The sequence below is a fragment of the Podarcis pityusensis genome (assembly GCF_964106645.2).
Source record: "Podarcis pityusensis genome assembly, chromosome: 2".
Taxonomy (NCBI): Eukaryota; Metazoa; Chordata; class Lepidosauria; order Squamata; family Lacertidae; genus Podarcis; species Podarcis pityusensis.
The window spans coordinates 117,207,033-117,230,381 of record NC_138029.1 but is presented as its reverse complement, the minus strand read 5'-3'; the positions used below and the strand labels follow the sequence as shown (position 1 = coordinate 117,230,381).

The 23,349-nt window shown below is 50.0% G+C and overlaps 1 protein-coding gene across 1 annotated transcript; it reads right to left on the bottom strand.

Moving 5' to 3' along the window:
* Positions 1-704: 704 nt before the first annotated feature.
* On the bottom strand, positions 705-22,533 carry LOC308471809 (uncharacterized protein; the record flags this gene model as incomplete). Its single annotated transcript, XM_080996096.1, has 4 exons — positions 705-5,716; positions 11,218-11,404; positions 19,718-20,098; positions 22,372-22,533. The coding sequence occupies 4 exons, from the start codon at positions 22,531-22,533 to the stop codon at positions 3,750-3,752; spliced, it is 2,697 nt and encodes an 898-aa protein (XP_080852222.1). The 3' UTR covers positions 705-3,749.
* Positions 22,534-23,349: the final 816 nt, after the last annotated feature.

Genomic DNA, 23,349 nt, shown 5'->3' with positions numbered 1-23,349 from the left:
AAATGATATACAGGTGGTACATGACACCAGTTAGGCACGCAAAAATATATCATTTGCCTGACAATAAATGTTGGAAATGTAAAGAGACTGAAGGTACATTCTTTCACCTTTGGTGGACGTGCCCAAGGATTAAGGCTTTCTGGGAGATGATCTATAATGAAATGAAAAAGGTATTTAAATATACCTTTCTGAAGAAACCAGAGGCCTTTCTCCTGGGCATGGTCGGCCAGTTGGTGTTAAAGAAGGATAGAAATTTTTTAATGTATGCTACAACAGCAGCAAGAATACTTATCGCAAAGTATTGGAAGACACAAGATCTACCCACCCGGGAAGAATGGCAGATGAAGGTGATGGAGTACATGGAACTGGCGGAAATGACTGGTAGAATCCGAGACCAGGGAGAAGAGTCGGCAGAAGAAGATTGGAAGAAATTTAAAGACTATCTACAGAAACATTGTAAAATTAAGGAATGTTAGAAGGATGCTGGAATGAAGTTATGCGGTTTTAGCAGTAATGTTATAGAATTAGGTAAAATTAGATCATGAATAGGTGAGAATGTAAAGTTACAATATATTAAGATAAATCATTAAGATAAAAGCAAAAATGGAAAGGATTTGCTGAAGTAACCAATTGAACTAGAATACAAAAAAGGGAGGTGTGAGGAGGTCAGGGAAACAAGTAAATGAAAGACTTGTAAAGATTGATTTGTTTTTAATTGTTTTTATTTTTCTGTACTTTGTTTTTTTCTGTTTTCTTTTTCTTTTTGTAATTCTTTGAAACTTTAATAAATATTATTTATTTTTAAAAAAAAGAATTATGGTGCTGGAGGAGACTCTTGAGAGTCCCATGGACTGCAAGAAGATCAAACCTATCCATTCTAAAGGAGATCAGCCCTGAGTGCTCACTGGAAGGACACATACTGAAGCTGAGGTTTCAATACTTTGCCCACCTCATGGGAAGAGAAGGCTCCCTGGAAAAGACCCCCCTGATGTTGGGAAAGATGGAGGGCACACGGAGAAGGGGACGACAGAGGACGAGATGGTTGGACAGTGTCCTCAAAGCTACGAACATGAGTTTGACCAAGCTGCGGGAGGCAGTAGAAGACAGGAATGCCTGGCGTGCTCTGGTCCATGGGGTCATGAAGAGTTGGACACAAATAAACGACTAAACAACAACAAACTTGCCAAATGAACCTTATATTGGCCCGTTTGACAAGACCAGCTACCATGTTTGAGTTGTTGTTGTTTTTTGGGGGGGGAGGGGAAAGGCTTAAGCATAATTTTGGGAGGCAGCAAATGGTCACATTTATTTATTTATTTTTAATAATATTTATTAAGGTTTTAAAGGCTACAAAAAGAAAAAATAATAACATCATATTAAACAACATCAAAAACAACACATCATAATAAGAAAAGAAAAAAAGAAAAAATACAAAAACAGAAAAATAAAGTCCATTAAAAAAATAACACATCGAATCTTCCTATAACTTATCATTCGTTAGCTTGTTTTCTTGACCTCCTCACACCTCCCTTTTTTTGTATTCTAGTTCGGTTAACTATTTCAGCAAATCCTTTCCATCTTTTACAATTTTTGTCCTGTAATTTATCTTAATATGATATAACTTTACTTTCCCTCGTTTCACCAATTAACAGTCTATTTTTTCCTAATCCTTTATAACATTTCTGCTAAAACCACATAAGTTCATTCCAATATCTTTCTAACATTCATTAATTTTACAATGTTTCTGTAAATAGTCTTTAAATTTCTTCCAATCTTCTTCCACCAACTCTTCTCCCTGGTCTCGGATCCTGCCAGTCATTTCCGCCAGTTCCATATAGTCTATCACCTTCATCTGCCATTCTTCCCTGGTGGGTAGATCTTGTGTCGCAAATGGTCACATTTAAGACCTGTGGAATCGGTTATCTGTCACATGAGAAACAAGGCCTGATTCCCGCCCCCACCCCTTAATCCTCTCTAGCTATTTGCTGATCCATCAACCCAGATGGAACTAAAAATATTCCTAGTTCCCCAAATTCCTGTCAAAACTATCCCAAGGTGGTGTCAACCATAAATTTTCTCTACTATTTTGAACACATCAGATGAATTGATTCAATTCAATATTCATAAGCATGGAAATGAAAATGCTCCCCTAAGTTTCCTTGGTTGTCCACTTCCAATCTCAGCTCTTGGCAGACTGTTTCTGAACTGGGAGGCATTGGCTGGTTCCTGTCACCTGACAGCTGGAGGTTTCCAGAGAGAGAGTGCAGAGTGCTGAGGAACCAGACTTCAGCTAGAGTTCAACAACACAGGTGCTTGCTATATGCAATTTGGAGACAAAGAATCCTTTATTTTCAGTCAGATTCAGAATTATTTCCTGTCTTCTTACCTATGAATTACATTTCTGTTCCACACTCCCCTCATCAAGCCCACCACAAGATATATTGCTTTCACACACACAGCAACCCTGCGAGGGAGGTTTCGCATAAAGATGGTGACCAGCTTTAAGTCGCCCAATCGGCTTCACGACTGAGGAGGGATTTGAAATGTCCCCGGCATGTGTGGACCTAGATCCTTGGACTTCAGCTCCCATGAGCCCCAACCAGCGTGGCCAATGGCTAAAGAAGACGTGAGTTGCAATATCACTTCATCTGGAGGGGCCACAGGTTACCCAACAAGTCCGTTTTCAGCGCCTTGACCTTCTCCTGGTGCAGCTGCCCTTGGAACTCCTCGTACTGGATGTGCTTCATCCTGTAGTGCCTCTGCAGGTTGGCCTTCTTCAGGACGGAGAGGGCCTCACCACAAATGAGGCACACGGGCATGCCTTTCAGCTCCACAAAGAAATAGTCGTGTGTCCATCTTTTTTGAAAATGCGGCACTCCAAATCGATCTTCCTCTTGTGGAAACATTGATTGTGTCCAGAAACAGACAATTAGGCAGATGGAGCTGTTCTAATATGGGAGTCCTATGCTGCCTATAGCCAGCCCTGGTCAGCAAAGTGTCTGCAGCTCTTTGAGCCATTGAAGTTTCTGAGCTCTTTTTAAAGGCAGCCCCAGGTAGAGTGTGTTAAAGTAACTCCTACGCAACGTGGCACCAGACTGCTTTCTTTTTTTGTAATTATCTGTTTGTTTTAAATTCTATAGCTTAAATTCTCTTGATGCTTCTTTTTTTGAGAAGGGCCTCTTACGGTCACAAAGCAATGATTTTCAGTGCAGCTCCTTAACACTGATTGCGCCCTCACAAAGCCCCTTTTTGTGTGGGGATTTGGATCCAAAAAAGGAGCAGGCAGGGAAAGGTTAAGCAGAATCCCACCCACCCACTGCGCCACCCTTAGGTGTGCACAGCCTTCGCCTGCTTCATGACTCCACCTTGCATGAGAAAGAAGGATGGAGCTGCAGAAAACAGGAAGTGGTCCTTCAACCGGCCACGACATCTCACCATCACAGACAGATCCAGTCTTCTGCTGTGGAGTCAAGAGTGGCCCTGGGATGGCAGAGAGAGGAGGGGAAGGGGCCAGGGACAGAAGGAATGGCAGGGCTTCAGATGCTCCCTTGGACCCCTCCCCTGACACCAAGGGGAGGTCCTCTTCTGGGGCTGAAAGCATTGGGATGGTTTGATTTTATCAGTATTGCAAGGAAGCATAGAAGGAAAGGTAAAAAACACCTATGCAGTTTATTAAAGTATCTGTGATTTTTCCCGTGTGAGTTCGTTGATGTCTTCTAAGTGCTCCATATCCCACATTCAATACATTTTCATGGTTTCTCCCCTGTATGAGTTCGTTGGTGTATTCTAAGTTTCCCACTTTCACTGAAACTCTTTCCACATTCAAAACATTTAAATGGTTTCTCCCCTGTATGAGTTCGTTGGTGTACTCTAAGGCTCCCACTTGTACTGAAGCTCTTTCCACATTCCATACATTTAAATGGTTTCTCCCCTGTGTGAGTTCGTTGGTGTCTTCTAAGTGATCCCCTATCACTGAAGCTCTTTCCACATTCAATACATTTATATGGTTTTTCCCCTGTGTGAGTTCGTTGGTGTATTCTAAGTGATCCCCTATCACTGAAGCTCTTTCCACATTCCATACATTGAAATGGTTTCTCCCTCGTGTGACTTTGTTGGTGTCTTCTAAGTTTCGAACTTGTACTGAAGCTCTTTCCACATTCAATACATTTAAATGGTTTCTCCCCTGTGTGAGTTCGTTGGTGTATTTTAAGTGATCCACTATCACTGAAGCTCTTTCCACATTCAATACATTTAAATGGTTTTTCCCCTGTGTGAGTTCGTTGGTGTATTCTAAGTGCTCCACTATCACTGAAGCTCTTTCCACACTCAAAACATTCAAATGGTTTCTCCCCTGTGTGAGTTCGTTGGTGTATTCTAAGTGCTGCGCTTTTGCTGAAACTCTTTCCACATTCAACACATTTAAATGGTTTCTCCCCTGTATGAGTTCGTTGGTGTATTCTAAGTGTATCATTTCGACTGAAGCTCTTTCCACATTCAATACATTCAAATGGTTTCTCCCCTGTGTGAGTTCGTTGGTGTATTCTAAGTGCTCCGCTTATGCTAAAACTCTTTCCACATTCAATACATCTAAATGGTTTCTCCCCTGTGTGAGTTCGTTGGTGTATTCTAAGTGCTCCACTATCACTGAAGCTCTTTCCACATTCCATACATTGAAATGGTTTCTCCCTCGTGTGACTTTGTTGGTGTCTTGTAAGTTTCCCACTTGTACTGAAGCTCTTTCCACATTCAATACATTTAAATGGTTTCTCCCCTGTGTGAGTTCGTTGGTGTATTTTAAGTGCTCCACTATCACTGAAGCTCTTTCCACACTCAAAACATTTAAATGGTTTTTCCCCTGTGTGAGTTCGTTGGTGTATTCTAAGTGCTTCATTTTGACTGTAGCTCTTTCCACACTCAAAACATTCAAATGGTTTCTCCCCTGTGTGAATTCTTTGGTGTATTCTAAGATTTCCACTATCACTGAAGCTCTTACCACACTCCACACATTTAAATGGTTTCTCCCCTGTGTGAGTTCGTTGGTGTATTCTAAGTGATCCCCTATCACTGAAGCTCTTTCCACATTCCATACATTGAAATGGTTTCTCCCTCGTGTGACTTTGTTGGTGTCTTCTAAGTTTCCCACTTGTACTGAAGCTCTTTCCACATTCAATACATTTAAATGGTTTCTCCCCTGTGTGAGTTCGTTGGTGTATTCTAAGTGCTCCACTATCACTGAAGCTCTTTCCACACTCAAAACATTCAAATGGTTTTTCCCCTGTGTGAGTTCGTTGGTGTATTCTAAGTGCTGCGCTTTGGCTGAAACTCTTTCCACATTCAACACATTTAAATGGTTTCTCCCCTGTATGAGTTCGTTGGTGTATTCTAAGTGTATCATTTCGACTGAAGCTCTTTCCACATTCAATACATTCAAATGGTTTCTCCCCTGTGTGAGTTCGTTGGTGTATTCTAAGTGTTCCACTTATGCTAAAACTCTTTCCACATTCAATACATCTAAATGATTTCTCCCCTGTGTGAGTTCGTTGGTGTATTCTAAGTTTTCCACTTTCACTGAAGCTCTTTCCACATGCCGTACATTCAAATAGTTTCTCTCCTTTGCGACTTTTTTGTTGTATCCTCAATTTCTTTGTTTTCCCCCATAAATTCTCATGTGGCTTCATAGAATTCTGACTTTCATCTTTCTCACCTATTTGGGAGTCTGGGAGGAAAGAGAATCCTGTTAAGACTTTCAAGAAAGACAAAAAGGGAGCTGAACACATGTCAATCCCAATCTGCACCTTCTCTCATTTTAACACCTTCATTCTCCACTATCCTCTCTAGGTTCCAAATTTTACGAAAGCTGATGAGACAGTGGCAAGAGCAAAACATGATCACTCTATTCAAACTTAATAAGGCAGCATCGTTTTATAATACAGATCTATACTGGAACTGGTTTCTTAGACACATCTCTATTTTTATTTCTCAAGTGAATGATCTCAGGCTCGAGTAACAGTGTCTCCTTTGTGAAATAAGTAAAACTTAAGTGCTACATTTAACTGTAAAAATATTGCAATATATTGGAACCTAAGAAGAGCCTGCTGGATCAGGCAAAGGCCCACCTAGTCCAGCATCCTCTCCTCACAGAGGCCAACCAGATGCCTGTGGGAAACTGGCAAGCAGGACTGGAGCACAAGAGTCTTCTCTGCCTTCCGGTGCTTTCCAGAAACTAGTATTAAGAAATGTTATTTGTGAAGAGAATCAGAACTTACAGGGTTAAACAGTTCTGAGTGACGTCTCACATTCTGAGGCGTGGCTATGTTCACAGAGGGGAGTGTTTCTCTGTGTGTTTTTTTTTCTTTCGCTTTTGCGGTGAGGCAGCAAGATGTGCGCTCTTTCGCCGGGCTGATTTATGATGTTTTTCTACACGATTAAAGACTGTTGGAGATAAGCAAGAAAGCTTGCGTGCAGTCTGATTTATTACACACACATTCCAACAGTTTTCTACCGCTGCGATGACTCTGCTACAGGAAGCTGACGGAGAGCTATCCACGGGAGTCCAGTGGGGCGCAGGGAAGCGTGCCGGACTCCATCCAAAAGCCACAGGTTATGGAGGTCAGCCAAGCGTTTGAAACTGTTGCCAAGTCGTGCAGGTGTGTGTGAAAGCCAGCTGAGGGGAAGCTGAAGCCAGCTGGAGTCCTGCCTAACGTTTGAGGCAGTGAAGCTCACTGGGAGGATTGGATCTCCGAGGACCGGGTGCCGGAGGAGCTGCTGCTGTTACGTGAGTACGCTCAGCCCCGGGGGAGAAGATGGCAGACAGCCATGAATCGTACGCCATCCCGTTCGAAAAATTGAACGGAAAGAATTGGGAGGAGTGGAGTAGGAAGCTGAAGGCATGGCTTGTAGCCAAGGGTCTGTGGGAGGCAGTCCAAGGGCCTCCACAGCAAGCGGCGGCTGGTGCTTCGGCAGCAGATATTGCAACTGCCCATGCTTCACAGAGAAAAAATCACAAAGCCCTGGGAGCTATCGTGCTCAGTTTGGAGGGTTCGCAGCTACCTTTGGTAGAGGGGCTGGAGACTGCTCATGAGGCCTACCAGGCACTAGAAAGAGTGCACCACAGGACCACAGCTGGGGCAAAGATCCACACTACCAGACGCTTGTTTGAGATGAAGCTGCATCCAGGTGATAGCATCAGACAGCATGTAACTGAGATGCTCTCTGTTTTCAACCAGTTGAGGCTGTTGCAAGTTAACTTTTCTGAGGAACTGAAAGTTTATATTTTGCTCAGCTCTTTGGACAAAAGTTATGACAATTTGTGTCTAACTTTGGAATCGATGAATCCCGCAGATCTTACTCTGGCATATGTGACAGGACGCTTGAGTGACGAACAGGAACGTCGTGTCAGAGAGGGCCGAGCTGGCACAGGAAGCCCATCTGGTTGCAGGGGGGGGGGGCAGGCCAGCAGAAGGCACAGTTCAGGCTTTTTCCACTCGTCAATGTTTTGTCTGTGGTTCTGTTAACCATCTGCGTAGATCCTGTCCGCAGAGAGCCAGAGAGGCCGGGCAGGATGTCTCCAAGGTCGTTTCCCATGGCAGCCAGTCCAGGAGAGGAGACCAGCGTGGGAAAGCGAAGGGAGGACGTGACTCAGGGAGTGAAGACGGTCCTTATCACCTAATTGCCTCCATGGCAACACTTAAGGACAACTCCAGAGAGGACAGAATGATGCGCTGGGTCATTGACTCTGGAGCCAGCCATCACCTGATAACAGCGACACCTGGTGTCGAAATGTGGAACTGCAGAGCTGTTTCAGCTGGGAAAACAGTTGTATTTGCTGATGGGTCACAGAGGCCTTTGTCTAACGTGGCAAATGTTTTTGTTTCTTTCTTGCAGGCAGAGCTGGAGGTCTACGTTGTGCCTGAGATGAAACACTGTCTTTTATCTGTATCTTGTCTCTTACAGGAGGGGTACAAGGTTTGCTTTGAAAATGATGTCTGTTCTATTTCCAGGGGTGGGAGACAACTCGTCAGTGTTGCATGTCAGAACAATCTCTTTGTTCTGGAGACACCTCTGGAGGATGCGGGGGACGCTGAGGGAGCACAGGCGAAGTGTGCAAACATTCCCACTCATGATTCATGTGCTCACTTGTGGCACAAAAGAATGTCACATGGCTCTTGGGAAGATATCCAAAAGTTGCCCCAGTACACAGCAGGGTGCAGGATAAAAACATGTGACCGATCCCTAGATTGTAGGGCATGCAGAAAGGCAAAGGTAAAAGGGTGCAGTTATCCCAGAAAGGAGAGGGTAACCACAAAACCTTTTGAGCTTGTGCACACAGACCTTTTTGGGCCCATGCCAAAGCCGAGTTTGGGCGGGGCCAGGTTTGTGCTGACTGATGATTTTAGCCAAAATGGCTGGTGCTTCTCGCTGAGAACGAAAGGCGAGGCAGCGCAACTGATCAAAGATTGGGTTGTGGCAGTGGAACTACGGTTCTCCACCAAAGTGCAGGGGTTCAAGAGTGACCGAGGTGCAGAGTTTACTGGGTCCGCTCTGCAGAGTTTCTTCCGTCAGAAGGCGATACGTCACAAGGTGACGGGTGCTACTTCTCCTCAGGAGAGGGGCGTGGCGGAGCTCAGGAGTAAAGCTCTGGCTCAAGCAACAGAGATTCTACTGTGTGACTCCAGTTTGCCTCAGAGTTTTTGGAGCGAGGCTTGGAGGGCAGCCAATTTCACGATGAACAGGTCCTACAATTCAGTGGTAGGTAACACCCCGTATTTCTTGCTCCACGGAATGAAGCCGAAGCTGCATTTCTTCCGTGTGTTTGGTTCACAGGCCTGGGTGCCTGTGCCAAAGGCTCAACAAAAGAAAGGTGACCCGAGGTTCCAGAAAATGATCTTCTGTGGATATGAACCTGCGACAAAGGGGTGGAGGTTTGCATATCCAGAAGGTGATCAGACCAAGCTTCTGATCAGTAAACATGCTGAGTTCTGTGAGCAGAATGGTTGGTCAAGGATCCATGTGAGTCCTGACGTTCTCTCAGAATGTTTGTCTGATTCTGAGGAGGAGAGAGAGCCAGAGGCTGAACCTGTTACTGAGGACCAAGTCTCTGAACAGGGTCAAGAACAGGTTTGGGCATCTCCACAGGTTGTTAAAAGAGAGCCCAAGAGTGAGCCTTCGTCTCCTGTTAGCAAAGTGCAGAAGGCTCGAAGACGTAGTAAGTCAGAGGGGGAGTCTTCTGATGTAGAGGACACACTTGCTGGCCCCAGTGGGTCAGAAGGAGCACCTGGGATTGTGCTCAGACGGTCCACTCGCACCACAAAGGGAGTTCCACCTGAGAGGTTTCAGGACACCAGTGCATGGGTTGGTTTCGCACAGTGCGAACCTGGGAGTTTTGAGGAGGTTCAACGGTTGCCTGAGACAAATGCCAGAAAGGGGCGAGAGGCAATGCAAAGGGAGTTGAACTTAAAGAGGTCTGTAGATGTGTGTTCACAGTTTCCCTCAGGATGCGAGATGAGAGGGGGTGTGAAGAGAATCAGAACTTACAGGGTTAAACAGTTCTGAGTGACGTCTCACATTCTGAGGCGTGGCTATGTTCACAGAGGGGAGTGTTTCTCTGTGTGTTTTTTTTCTTTCGCTTTTGCGGCGAGGCAGCAAGATGTGCGCTCTTTCGCCGGGCTGATTTATGATGTTTTTCTACACGATTAAAGACTGTTGGAGATAAGCAAGAAAGCTTGCGTGCAGTCTGATTTATTACACACACATTCCAACAGTTTTCTACCGCTGCGACGACTCTGCTACAGGAAGCTGACGGAGAGCTATCCACGGGAGTCCAGTGGGGCGCAGGGAAGCGTGCCGGACTCCATCCAAAAGCCACATTATTGCCTAGGACCGCGAGGGCAGAGCAGAGACGTCAGTTTTATCCTTTTTTTCAAGCTATCCAAATTGCTGGCTCTCACTGTCTCCTGTAGGATGGATTCCATAGATGAACTACGCTTCTGTTGATTCATCTTTTGCAGCCCTTAAAGACTGATAGATGTATTATGGCCTAAGCTTTTGTGGGCTGCAGTCTGACAAAGTGGACTCTTGACCAGGAAAGCTGGTTCCACTATAAACCTCTGAGTCTCTTTGTTGGCCTTGTGTACTTATTTTGAAATTTGCACCAAGGTTGTACCACAGTGTCTCCATGGAAGCTTAGGGACGGACAAAATTACAGGGTGTCAGCTCCGTGAATCTCAAGCCTCTCGTGCCTCCGCTGACAGAGCCTGAGAACGCAAGAGATGGGATTCGGTTGGAATGTGAAGCAGGGGAGGAGCAGCCAAGCTGCAGCAGGAGCAAAGAACAAAGAGCAGGAAGAGGGGGTGAGGGGGGGCACAGACTGTTATCTCCAGTTTGAGCTCTGACACAGAGCCCCTGAAATAGCCTGTCCAAACAATCGTAGGCTCGAGAGAATCTGCGAGAAGAGGGGAAAAGAAAGCGAAAGTGGGGCCTTCTTTGATGGAGGGCTCGGCAACTGCAAGCTGGGATGAACAGGCCAAAGACTGAGCTCCACAGTGATTTATGAGTTTGAGATAATTACTACTGGAGTTGTCTCATGTCTGTGCGGGAGAACCAAGCCTTTACACAGGGGCGCTAAAATTATTATCCCACTCACTCTCACAAACAACCCCATTCTGTAAGATTGGCCATTTTGCACAATTTGCTTATAATACCAGACGCTCTTGGACTTTATATGCCCAATCCTAAGTGCAGAGCCTCCAGCCACAGGAATTGTGTATCATGATAACGGGTCCTTTGTCCCTTAACCCCACCAAACTGGGGAGGTGCATGCATTTATTGTGTTTTGATGCTGGTGGAATGTATGATTCTGACCCTGTCTATAAAAAATAAGAATAATAGAAACAATTTATGTACATTAATTAGAAATAATTAAGGGAAACATTTCCATCCCACTTCACCCATTTTTCAGGATTGGTGTGCAACATCATTACCATCAATTATTCCTGCCGTGGAAATAACACCTAAGATTTCAAAGCCTGGAGGAAGAAAATCTGCCCCCACTACTTTAGGAAAAGGATTCAAGAAACAAAGAGCTGCTTCTGAGAAGGCCTCACCCCTTCCTTCTTCCTGTCAGGAACTTCCTTCCATTTGTCTCCTCTTCATCTTTTCCTCTTTCTCCCTCCACCATCCATGTATCCCTGTCCCCATCTCCTCTCCCCTGGAACTCACCAGATTTCTCTAAGGGTCCTGGGAGGGAATGCTCAGAGGTTGTGGGGAGGGATGCGGGAGAGAGCCTGACCAGGTCACCCGTCCATCTTCCTCCTTCCATCCTGGCCAGGGTTGCAGGTTCAGTCTCAGCTAGGTTTGCAGGTTCAGCTTCCTGAGGAGTGCAGAATCCAGAGCAAGTTGCAGCTTCCTGGGAGGGAGGGAAGAAGAAGCCAAGGGAGTCTGAGAGCCCCTGCAGGGATTCTCCTGCCCAAGACATTCTGCTGTCCCTGGAGAAGCCCCAATTGGGCACCCCTTCCCAAGAGCCCCCACCCATTTTCAAACACCTTTGGCAATTCTTTTCACCTGCCTGTCCCACCTCCCTACCTAAGGCTGGCATGCTATGCACATTAGTGACCTGAGAGTAGATCCCTTGGAACTTAAGAGTTAACTTGCAAAGGATTGCTCTGAATACATGTGTCAGGGCTGCCTCAGGTCTCAGCTCACAAAAGACCAACGCCAAGTTCTTCTTATATACAAAGATGTTTATTGCAGTTCATTCTTCGCTCCACAACCGAGGCGCGCAGCCCCACGTCTGTTACGCTTAGACCGTTGAAGTCCCCTCTGAATCAGTCCCTCCCCTGCACCAGTTTAAGAGGCTTGCGCTGCTCCACCTCTTCCTTTCTTTCCTTTTCCGCAGGGTCTTCCTGCCCGCTGGGGTTTCGCCCCTCCTGGATTCCCCTGACGCTGAATCCCCATCCTGCTCTTCCCCCCTCCTGCGGGCTTTGGGACCTGGCTCCTCCTCCAGGCTCCCTGTTCTTCCGCGCGCCTCCACATTTGAACTTGGCGCGCGCGCCCAACCTCTAACCTTCCTTTTGACAGTTACGCTACTCCCTTCACTACTCCCCTCCCCTTCCGGGAGGATGGCTTGCTCCGACCTCCCCTACTTCTCTGCTGCCGGAGCTGCTCCCCGATACACTGGAACCTCCACCCCCTTCGCTGCGCTCTGGCGGGGAGGCTGGTCCTGACTCCCAACTGCCACTTTGGGATCCCCCGCTGGCCCCCTGCTCCTGACGCGTCCCCCCTGGGGCTCCCCTTGCCCTGACCACAGGCGCCCCCTTCTGGGAATCCTCTGATTCGCTGGAAAGACTCATGGAATCCCTTGAGTCATTGTCATCCTCTTCCTCGCTGTCCTGGGATTCTTCCCCATCGCTCTCCATCTCCTGCCTCCCCTGTGCCTCTGTCCCTGAACCCCTGACATCCATCCCCCCTCGAAGCCCCCCCTTCCCCCCTCCCGCTGCTCGGGCGCAGGTTCCGGGAGCTCCGTTGTTGCGGGGGTAGATGCTGGACACAGTTCGTCTACGTCGATCTCCTCTGCTTCCAGTTCAGTGTATGTGTGCTCGAACCCGGGCTCCTCCCCCAACACATCCATGTCCTCCCCTCCCCCCGTTACTTCGGGCGATGCTGATTGCCAAGGCCCCCTTAGCCACCTCCTGCGCCACTCCACTTCTGGTTGATCGTCCCACCAGTAAGAGCGGTCCGTGTCCACCCCCGAGCACGATCCCCTTGGAGGGCTCGATTCTGGCATCGTCTCCTCTGCGGAGGAGAACCCCCGGAACGTGCTGGCTGAAAATGTGGGCGTAAAAAGCCAGTCGTCGAAATAATCCGCTGGGATGGGCCGGTGTGGGAAGAGTGCATGGAACTCGTCTTTAAGAAGAGGTTCCTCCAGAGCATAGTCCGGCACCCAACTGTTGGCGCTGGCCAGGGTACCCTCTCTGGCGAGGAGGTATTCTACTCCCTCCTCCCCCCATCTCGAGTCCAGAATTTCCGTGACCTCGTTGAGTTTCGTGGCCCTTGGTGACTCCCCCCCCCCCGGTGACTTTCTGTGTGGGTCTGGTGCCGTCCCTGGCTCCTGAAATCTGTGTGGGGCCTTGTAGGGTGTGAGCACCGACCTATGAAAGACCGGGTGCATTCTGGAACCTTCTGGGAGGGTCAACCGAAAAGCTACGGGATTGATCCTGGCCTCAACTTGGTACGGCCCTAGCTGTTTGTGTCCCAGCTTCTTCTTAGCTAACGACTTGGCCGGCACCGCCTGGGCTGCTAACCATACCCAGTCCCCCACCTGGATGTCTTCTCCTGCCCTCCTGTGCCTGTCTGCCTGCACTTTGTAAGCGTGTTTAGCTAGCTCCAAGTGCCGTCGGAGCTCCTCGTGGACCTCCTGCAATTCTGCTGCTAAATGCTCAGCTCCTTGCGGCTCCCCCTGCGCCGTCGTCTCCAACCCCGGGAAGGTTCTGGGATGTCGCCCATTGTTGGCGAAGAACGGTGTCACCCCCGTTGATGCGTGCTTCGTGTTGTTGTAGGCAAACTCGGCCATCGGTAAGTAGTCCACCCAAGTCGCAGGCTGTTGATTGGCGTAACATCGCAGGTACTGCTGCATGATGGCGTTGACCCTCTCCGCTTGGCCGTTGGTTTGCGGATGTCTCGCCGACGCCAAGTTGATCTTGACGTTCAGGATACCCAGGAGCTTCTGCCAGAAACTGGAGATGACTTGGCGACCCCGGTCGGACAGGATGGACCGTGGTAAGCCGTGCACCCTGAACACGTGGTCTATGAACAGCTTGGCGGTCTGTTCCGCTGTCTCCACCTTCGCGCAAGGAATGACATGCGCCATCTTGGTGAACAGGTCTACCACCACAAGTACCGCCGTCTTGCCTCGCGAACTGGGCAGATCAGTAACAAAGTCCAGCGCCACCCTCTCCCACGGCTGTAGTGGCGTCTCCAGCGGTTCCAGCAGTCCCGCTGGCTTCTTGTGCACTGGCTTGGACCTCTGACAAGTGTCACACCTGGCGACGTAATCCGCGACCTCTCCTCGCATCTGGGGCCACCAGAAGTCCCTGGCTACTAAGTCCGCCGTCTTCTCCTTGCCGAAGTGACCCGCGCTGGGTGCGTCGTGCAACTGCTGCAGAACCTTCGCGCGGAGATCGTCCCCCGGCACGTAGAGAGCACCTTTGCGGGTTAGCAGGCCGTCGCGTATCTGGAACTCGTCGTCCTTCGCTGTGCCTCTTCGCACCTCCTCCATCTTGGATTGTGCGAACGGATCCGTCTGCAGCGCGCGACGCACCGCGTCCAGGTCCACGGCGGCTGAAGCGCACGCCCACGCCTGCGGTGTGAAAATGTGCTTAGCTGCCACTGGTGCCGCTTCCTCGAGATACTGCGGTTTCCTGGAGAGCGCATCTGCTACGACATTGTTGTCTCCCGGGATGTACTCTATCCTGAAGTCGAAATCCGCAAAGAACTCCGCCTAGCGTATGTGCCTCTGGCTTTGGAGCTTCGCCGTGTGCCAATACTCTAGGTTCTTGTGGTCCGTGCGGACCTGCACGGTGTGCTTGGCTCTGATGAGGAAGTGCCTCCATGCCTTGAAAGCCGCGTGAATGGCCAACAACTCCCTGTCCCAGATGGTGTAGTTCTGTTCCGACTTGCTGAGCTTCCGGGAATAGAAAGCGCAGGGCCTCCAGTTCCCTTGCGGATCTTCCTGCAAGAGGACGGCCCCCACTGCTCTGTCAGATGCGTCAGTCTCAACCCGCATGGGCCTGCCGGGATTCACGTGTAGCAGCTGTTCTTCGGACGCGAAGAGGCTCTTAAGTCTCCGAAAGGACTGCTCCGCCTGGTCCGTCCAGGTGAACTTCTTCTTCTTGGAACTGAGGGTGTCCGTGATAGCTGCCGTCTCTTTCGCGAAACCCGATGAACTTGCGGTAAAAGTTGGCGAAGCCGACGAACCTCTGGACCTCCTTCCGATTGCGCGGGCTCTTCCAGTCCAACACCGCGCGGACCTTGGCGCTGTCCATGGCTAGTCCCTTGTCGGACAGTCTGTAGCCCAGGAAATCCACCTCCGTCACGTCGAACTGGCACTTCTCCAGCTTGGCGTAGAGTCTGTGCTCCCGTAGCCTCTGCAGGACCTCCTTTACGTCCCTCTCGTGAGCCTCCTGCGATTCCGAGAAGATCAGAATGTCGTCGAGGAAGCATACGCACTTCTTGTAGAGGAGTCCCGCTAGCACGTGGTGCATGAATGCTTGGAAACAGTGGGAGCCATTTTGGAGACCAAACGGCATAACTCTGTACTCATAGGTGCCCAACGGTGTGAACATGGCCGTCTTCCACTCATCACCCTCCCGCATGCGTATGAGATTGTATGCTCCGCGTAGATCCAACTTGGTGAAGATCCTCCCCTTCCTCACCATCGCGAGCAGGTCGTCAATCTTGGGCATGGGGAAGGCCTTGGGCTTTGTCATCGAGTTTATGGCCCTATAGTCCACAATGAGCCTTTTTGGGGGCGTGTCCTTCTTCTTCACGAAAAACACAGGACTGCCCCCCACTGCCTTGGATTCTTGGATGAATCCCCGCTTCAAATTGTGATCTATGAACTCGCTGAGTTCTTGCATCTCATCCTCAGACATGGAATACAGCTTGGCAGTCGGCAGCGTCGCCCCTGGTAAGAGGTCAATCGCACAGTCGTAGGGCCGGTGGGGTGGCAACTGGTCAGCTTCCTTTTCGCAGAAGACCTCCAAAAACCCCTTGTACTTGTGGGGCACTGCCTGCACCATGCTGAGATGCAACTGCTGCCCTTCCTCCTGGCCCTCCTCCTCCTGGCCCGTCTGGATGCAATGTTGTGCGCAGTAGGATGAGCCAAAGGTGAGCTGCCGCTGGTACCACGCTAATGATGGACTGTGTCTATCCAGCCAACTCATGCCTAACACTATAGGCGTGTCTGACAGGCGGGTGACGTTGAAACTGATGACCTCACGATGATTCCCAATCTGCATCACCATGGGTGGCGTCTGTTGTACCACTTGCCCACGCAGCAACTTCCTGCCATCGACCGTGACGACGTTCAGGGGCAGCGTGGCTGGTAGAAGCGCTATGCGATGCTGCTTGATGAACTGCACCCCCACGAAGTCTGCGCTGCTGCCAGAGTCAATTGTAATGGGGACTTCCAGGGTGAGTCCATTAGGTAGCTGGAGAGTTGCAGTGAGCTGCACCACTGGCTTGGGTGGTAAGGGATCTGTAGGCTGCAAAAGCACTGGGGACTGCTTTACTGACTCGCCTGGCTGAGCCCCAGCATCTCTGCTTCCAGCCAGGCATTGTCGTTTCCCTGAAACTGCTCTCCGTGAAGCGCTGCTTCTGTTACTGTTGCTAAGGCTGCAGTGTGCTTCTGGAGCCTCTGGGGACACTCTTTGGCCATGTGTTGCGCACTGTCACAGATGTAACACTTCCTGGTCCCTCTAGGAGGCTTCGTCTTGACTGCTCCGGACACTGGGGCTCCGGCAGCTGTCTGAGCCTTTGCACCACCAAGCTCCATCGGTTCCTCCCCCTCCCTCAGCAGAGGCGAGGGATGCGCACGTCCCAGGTCCCTGGGAATAAAAGGGGGCGCTCTAGCTGGTGCGCGCACCTGGAGACCCTCCTCACTGTGCCAAGGGCGTTCTTCGTGGCGCACTCCTATCGTGAGTGCCCTCTGCACGACGTCTGCTAGGGTTTGAGGTCTGTCCCCCCTGGCCAACTCATCCTTTACGGAGCCATTGAGCCCCTCCCAGAACAAATCTCTCACTGCCAGGGAGTCTTTTTCCCAGCCCAGCACATTCAGCAATGCAAAAAAGCAAGAATGGTATTGACGCACTGTAGCCTTGCCCTGCCGCAATCCATGCATCTCCCGTCGCGCCACATCAACGTCCACGGTAGATTGGAAGCAAGCGTCCATGGCCTTGATAAATTCGTCAGAATCCCTGCGGGCAGGACCATCTTCGCGCCACAAATTGCGTAGCCAGGCTCTAGCTTCCCCATGCAAGTGGGACACAATGAAGCCTACTTTCTCCTCCTCATCTTTAAAGTCTTTCCGAAGCAAATGCAGCGCATATACGACGTCTGCTCTGAAACTGGGATAATGCTTCAGGTTCCCATCGAAGTGGGCTACTAAACTGCCCCCCCTCCGTCCGAGTCCGATTCCCTCTGATCTGGACCCCGGGAACCCCTCTTTGCACGCACGGTCCCACCTGGCTTGCAGATCCTGGCATCGCGCTTCTGCTTCATCAACTTTCCGCTGGGAGACCACTACCGCTGTGGAAAGCTCGGCGACTGCGTTTCGCAGGGTCGTTATCTGCTCCTCAGTAGTCATGTCTGCCAAACTTCGTGAGCTTTGCAAAAAATTTTTTTGCGGTTTTTGAGAGGGGACTTACTGTCAGGGCTGCCTCAGGTCTCAGCTCACAAAAGACCAACGCCAAGTTCTTCTTATATACAAAGATGTTTATTGCAGTTCATTCTTCGCTCCACAACCGAGGCGCGCAGCCCCACGTCTGTTACGCTTAGACCGTTGAAGTCCCCTCTGAATCAGTCCCTCCCCTGCACCAGTTTAAGAGGCTTGCGCTGCTCCACCTCTTCCTTTCTTTCCTTTTCCGCAGGGTCTTCCTGCCCGCTGGGGTTTCGCCCCTCCTGGATTCCCCTGACGCTGAATCCCCATCCTGCTCTTCCCCCCTCCTGCGGGCGTTGGGACCTGGCTCCTCCTCCGGGCTCCCTGTTCTTCCGCGCGCCTCCACATTTGAACTTGGCGCGAGCGCCCGACCTCTAACCTTCCTTTTGACAGTTACGCTACTCCCTTCACTACTCCCCTCCCCTTCCGGGAGGATGGCTTGCTCCGACCTCCCCTCCTTCTCTGCTGCCGGAGCTGCTCCCCCTGATACACTGGAACCTCCACCCCCTTCACTGCGCTCTGGCGGGGAGGCTGGTCCTGACTCCCAACTGCCACTTTGGGATCCCCCGCTGGCCCCCTGCTCCTGACGCGTCCTCCCTGGGGCTCCCCTTGCCCTGACCACAGGCGCCCCCTTCTGGGAATCCTCTGATTCGCTGGAAAGACTCATGGAATCCCTTGAGTCATTGTCATCCTCTTCCTCGCTGTCCTGGGATTCTTCCCCATCGCTCTCCATCTCCTGCCTCCCCTGTGCCTCTGTCCCTGAACCCCTGACAACATGGGTGGCCCTTGCATGGAGAAGGAGGAAGCCCCTTGCTTGCATAAGGACCCCCTAGGAGAGGCAGTGGATCCGCCTACTCGTCCCTCTTCCCTCGCTGCCGCCTCCTCTGTCCTCCTGCCCTGCAAACACCCTTTGCTCTTGTTCCTCAGGGGAGAGAAGCGGCTGAGGGAAAGAACCTTCAAACCCATCTGTTTCCTCCTCTGCTCCCCCTCCTGTCCTTTTGGGAAACAGGAACTTTGGTGAGGAGTAAACAACTTAGACGGCAAGTTCGCAAGATAAGCACTTTAAAGCACTGCTTGTTCCTACTATGTGTGTGTCTGTGTGTGTTTGGACCTAGAGGACAACATACATGTTTACACCACGTGATTCCTTAAAGAGGGCGATTCTTTAAAACTGAAGGCCATTTCTACGAAATGGAAGACTTCCGAAGGCAGCCTTTTACAGGGAAATTGTTGATAGTTTTTATTTTGTTGGAAGCTACCCAGATGGGTAGAGGTAACCCAGTCAGATAGGCAGGATGCAAATAATAATAATAATAATAATAATAATTGCTTCCTAAGCCTGTCTTAGGACGCGGGTGGCGCTGTGGGTTAAACCACAGAGCCTAGGACTTGCTGATAAGAAGGTTGGCGGTTCGAATCCCCGCGACGGGGTGAGCTCCCGTTTCTCGGTCCCTGCTCCTGCCAACCTAGTAGTTCGAAAACACATCAAAGTGCAAGTAGATAAATAAGTACCGCTTTGACAGGAAGGTAAGCAGCGTTCCCGTGCACTGCTCTGGTTCGCAAGAAGCGGCTTAGTCATGCTGGCCACATGACCCGAAAAGTGTACGACGGCTCCCTCGGCCAGTAAAGCAAGATGAGCGCCGCAACCCCAGAGTCGGCCACGACTGGACCTAATGGTCAGGGGTCCTTTACCTTTTTAAGCCTGTCCTGCTAGGCATGCTGATCACAGACTCTGTCCAAACAGCCCCTTTGAATGCAACAGGGCTTCCTATTTTTACTGCTATCAGTGGGAACAGTCAAACCACGAAGCCACTGATCAACCAGAGTTTCCTGTTTTGACGAAGCAGAGTTTGAAGTTAGCTTAACATCCCAGCTTATTCCAAAGCTGCCAGCTGCAGTTTCCTGGTTTGGGCAAAATGGAAAGTTTGTTAGCTATGGCTCATAAAAGATTGCCTGGTTTCATCACAGTTCCCCATCAGGGCCGGCCCAATCATGAGGTAAGCTGGGACAATTAGGTCAGGAGGGAGATGCAGGGAGAGATGGGACCAGCACGTTCCTAGCTCCCCTGTTTGTTAGCCTTGTTGCCAGTGCAGGACCACAGCTGGTAAATTTGTACAGCTACCCATTTAGAAAGTTTGGTCTAGCAAGCCTTTTTAAAGTGGATTAGAGAGAAAGTGCAGGGGGGAGGAATATTCACCACCATAGCTAAACAGAACCTCCATGTCGAGAGGCAGTGGACCTGTGACCTCCAGGTGCTGGAAACCCAGGTGAGAGGAGGGCACTTACCTTTCCCAGAAGCCCCTCAGTGTCTGGGAGCAGGGTCTGGTCTGTCCCCCCTGCTCTCCCACTGGGCCACCGACTGGCATCCGCAGCTCCCCTGAAGGAGAGGACACCATCCCCAGAGTGGTGAGAACTGGGAGCCTGTGGGGTTTCCCACCCTGAACGAGGGGGCTGCATTGTCTTCAGGAAATCCTGCTTCTGGGCATCCCAGTGCTGCTGCGGCTGCCCCTCCTCTGGCTCCTGCTTAATTTGACATAAATCTGCCCGATGCAGAAGATCCCTGATGGTCCCGACTTGGCCGGCAGGAGGTTTCTTTCCTTTGCACTCCAGTCTCTCCCTTTGAATGGGTCTCCTGGGTCCCTGCTCTTCCATTTTTATGCCACCCTGCTGGAAAAGAAGTAAACACAAAGTAAAATAAAACCCAAGAATAAAAACAAAAGCACATTTTTTAACCATTTGCCAGTTTTTGAAATATATTATTACTCTTTCTATTTCTAATGTTCAGGATGTGAATGACAATCTTTATGTCACCCAAAGAACTCCACCCAAGGACGAGGGGAAGTTATCCAAAGACTGGGGGAAACGGTTTATGGAAGTACAAATAATATTTTTTTTGGGGGGGGGGACCAAGGCAGTGGGAGGGAAATCCAAAAACAACCCAGTGAGAGGACTGAGCATGTTCCGTGGACAGGGAATGCTGATCCTGGCTGCAACTTCTAGCACGTTGGAAAGGCAGCAACAGATCTTTGTATATGATTAAGGCTGCGACAGACCCACCTAACATTGAAAGTACATGGCTTCACCCAAGAAATCCTGCCAGCTGCAGTTTGTTAGGGGTGTTGAGAACTGTCTTGACTGAAGACACTCTAACTTGCAGTCCATTGGCTGCATATGGCTTGCCAAGCCTCAGGGTGTGTCCTGCTAATCCCTGCCGTTTCCATCTCCTGATCTGATCATAGGATGAAGATCTCTGTCTGTCCTGGAGTGAAAGATGCCTAAGGGGCCCTTGGAGAGATTTTTTAAACTCCAATTTCACCACAAAGCAGCACAGTGCTGAAATGGGGTAAAAGCCCTGCTCTGGAAATAAATGATCCCTCTGGCTGCTCTTTAAAAAGGATTTCTAAAGAACAATCTGAAGGGTCTTTTTCCCACAGATCTCCTTGCTAATTCAGCAGGGTCTTCTTGTGCTCTTATTTCTCCTCCTCCCAGCACTGGGGTTGGAAGGTCTAAACATGCTGATTGTGTTTGCAAGGCTTGTATGTATGCTAGATGGCATGTCTGGTGAGTGTGTGCAGCACCTCTGGCGTGTGTGGATGTGACTTTATGGTCTGCATCTCTTTTCTGTGTGCGCATGCATGTGCATACATTGGCCACAAAGCTCACTGGAATGTGGCCTCCAGAATCAATGCAGCTTTAAGCCCATAAATGTTTCGTTCCTCCTGCTCTATAGGAAAGAACAATCAAATCTGAGACTATCAGGAGGAAAGAACTGGATCTACAGAGTTAATGTTCTCAACATCCTATGGACACAAACTGCAATGAGATTTTCCATTAATTGCTTTGAGATTTTTTCCCTTAAAAATATGAAGCAGCATAGAAATGAAATGAGTAATAATCTGAACATGAATAATCTGAACATAGAATCCTCCTTTCCTCTGCCTTCTCAAATCTGGCACTCACTTCAACACTCAGCCTTCATTTGCCTTACTGAGGAAGGTGGAAATAAAACAATTAATGAAACCAGGCTTAAGCCTGTCTCACTTATTTACACGCAGACACAAGAGGTCACTAACTTTGACAGCTTGGGACAAGATCAGATGCATTCTCTGGAGTATAGATCTATTAGCTGTTTTAATTGCCGTGCCAGATCAACAGAACCTCCATGTGTAGGCACAGTGTACCTCGATTTGGGCAGGCAAAAGAAGCCATTTCCTTGCTAAATGAATCTATTAGCTGTTTTAATTGCCGTGCCAGATCAACAGAACCTCCATGTGTAGGCACAGTGTACCTCGATTTGGGCAGGCAAAAGAAGCCATTTCCTTGCTAAATGAATCGGATGGACATCATTGCCACAAGATGCGGTGATGGTGGCGGCGGCTAAGAGTGCTTTAGAAGGCGACCAATTCATGAAGGAGGGTGATAGGTTCATCAATGGCACTGGCAGAGGAAGGGGGGCAGGAGTAGTGGCCTGCAAAGGGTGTCAGGGGGCTGGAGAGTGAGAAGGACACCTCCCTGTTGCACTGCTCTTCCATTTCCCCCCTGCCTCCCCTTCCCTCTCCCCCGTGGGGAGGACCGTGGAAGAGGACGGGGCTCCCTGCTGAGGGACAGGGAGAGGGGCGGCAAAAGCCCCAGGTACGCCGCTGGTCCGTGAGCAACTATATGCATCGTCCATCGGGAAGCAGCAGCTGCCTTGGACCCCTCATTCTGCCCCTTGAGCTCAGGACTGAAGGGAGCAGCTCCCCAGGGTCTCCGGCAGGGTCCGTGCCAGCCTGAGCCAGAGATGTTTGCCCCTGTGCCCTCCTGCAGATGCCCTGCCCCTCAGCTGCGCCCCTTCCCCTTCCTGCCCGATTGGGGGTTCCCTGCAGCCTCTGGCTGGACTCGGGGCCTGATCCTGCCAGGCCCACGTGCTCTCCTCCTCCCCCCCCCCCCGCCTCCTGCACCTCGGACTCCTCGCTCCGTCCCTGCATCGGAATCCGGCTCCTCTCCGGGGAAACTCGCCAGGCCACGGGCCGCTGCTCCTCCGCTCTCCTCGGCGGGGGACAGGAAAGTGCGGCCGCTCTCGAGTCCCCCTGGCTGGCCCCGTTTCCTGCCTCTCTGAGCATCGGAGCTCGCTGGCTGTGGGTTGGGCCCTGGGAGGCTGCGAGGCTGGATGCGCCCCCTTGCGCTGTCCCTCAAAATTTATTGTATCATTGGAATCTACCTGGCATCTTATAAGATATCCAGAATGTTGGACAAATAAGTCTCCTTGTGATCCGATGTGCAGTCACTGGTTTCCTCATCAGTAAATCTTTTCAGAAAGCTGGGACGATCCCACCCTGCAGCCATAGCTGTCAATTTTCAGGTTTGAAAATAAGGGATCAGCAGCGGACTCGAAAATAAGGGATCAGCAGCCTCACCTGTCCCAGGGACAGTCTACAGGATATCTAACAATCCGGGATAGCAGCGGGAAATGGCTCTGGAATAAGGGAATTTCCGGCAAAAAAAGGGGGGAAGGTTGACAGCTATGCCTGCAGCTCGAATGGGTAGCTGGAGGAGGCAGTCCAGTTCCCAGCTCTGCTGGTTGGGATCATGCAATCACTTAGCTCCAGCAACCGACCTTTCCAAACCCTCCAACATTTCTCTGATGAAAATAGGGACATCCCATCCCATAAATATAATTTTCCTATTTATACACCACACATCTTATTACGCTGTCCCAGCCACTCTGGGAAGTTTCCAACATATATAAAAAACATAATAAAACATTAAACATTAAAAAACGTTCCTATAGAGGATTGCCTTCAGAGAGCCGGGGGTTGGATAACTCCGTTCCCTCCAACATTTCTTCAATGAAAATAGGGACACCCTAAGGAAAAGCGTGACATTCTGGGATCAAATCAGAAACCAGGACGGCTTCTCTAATTCTAAACAGTGGCACT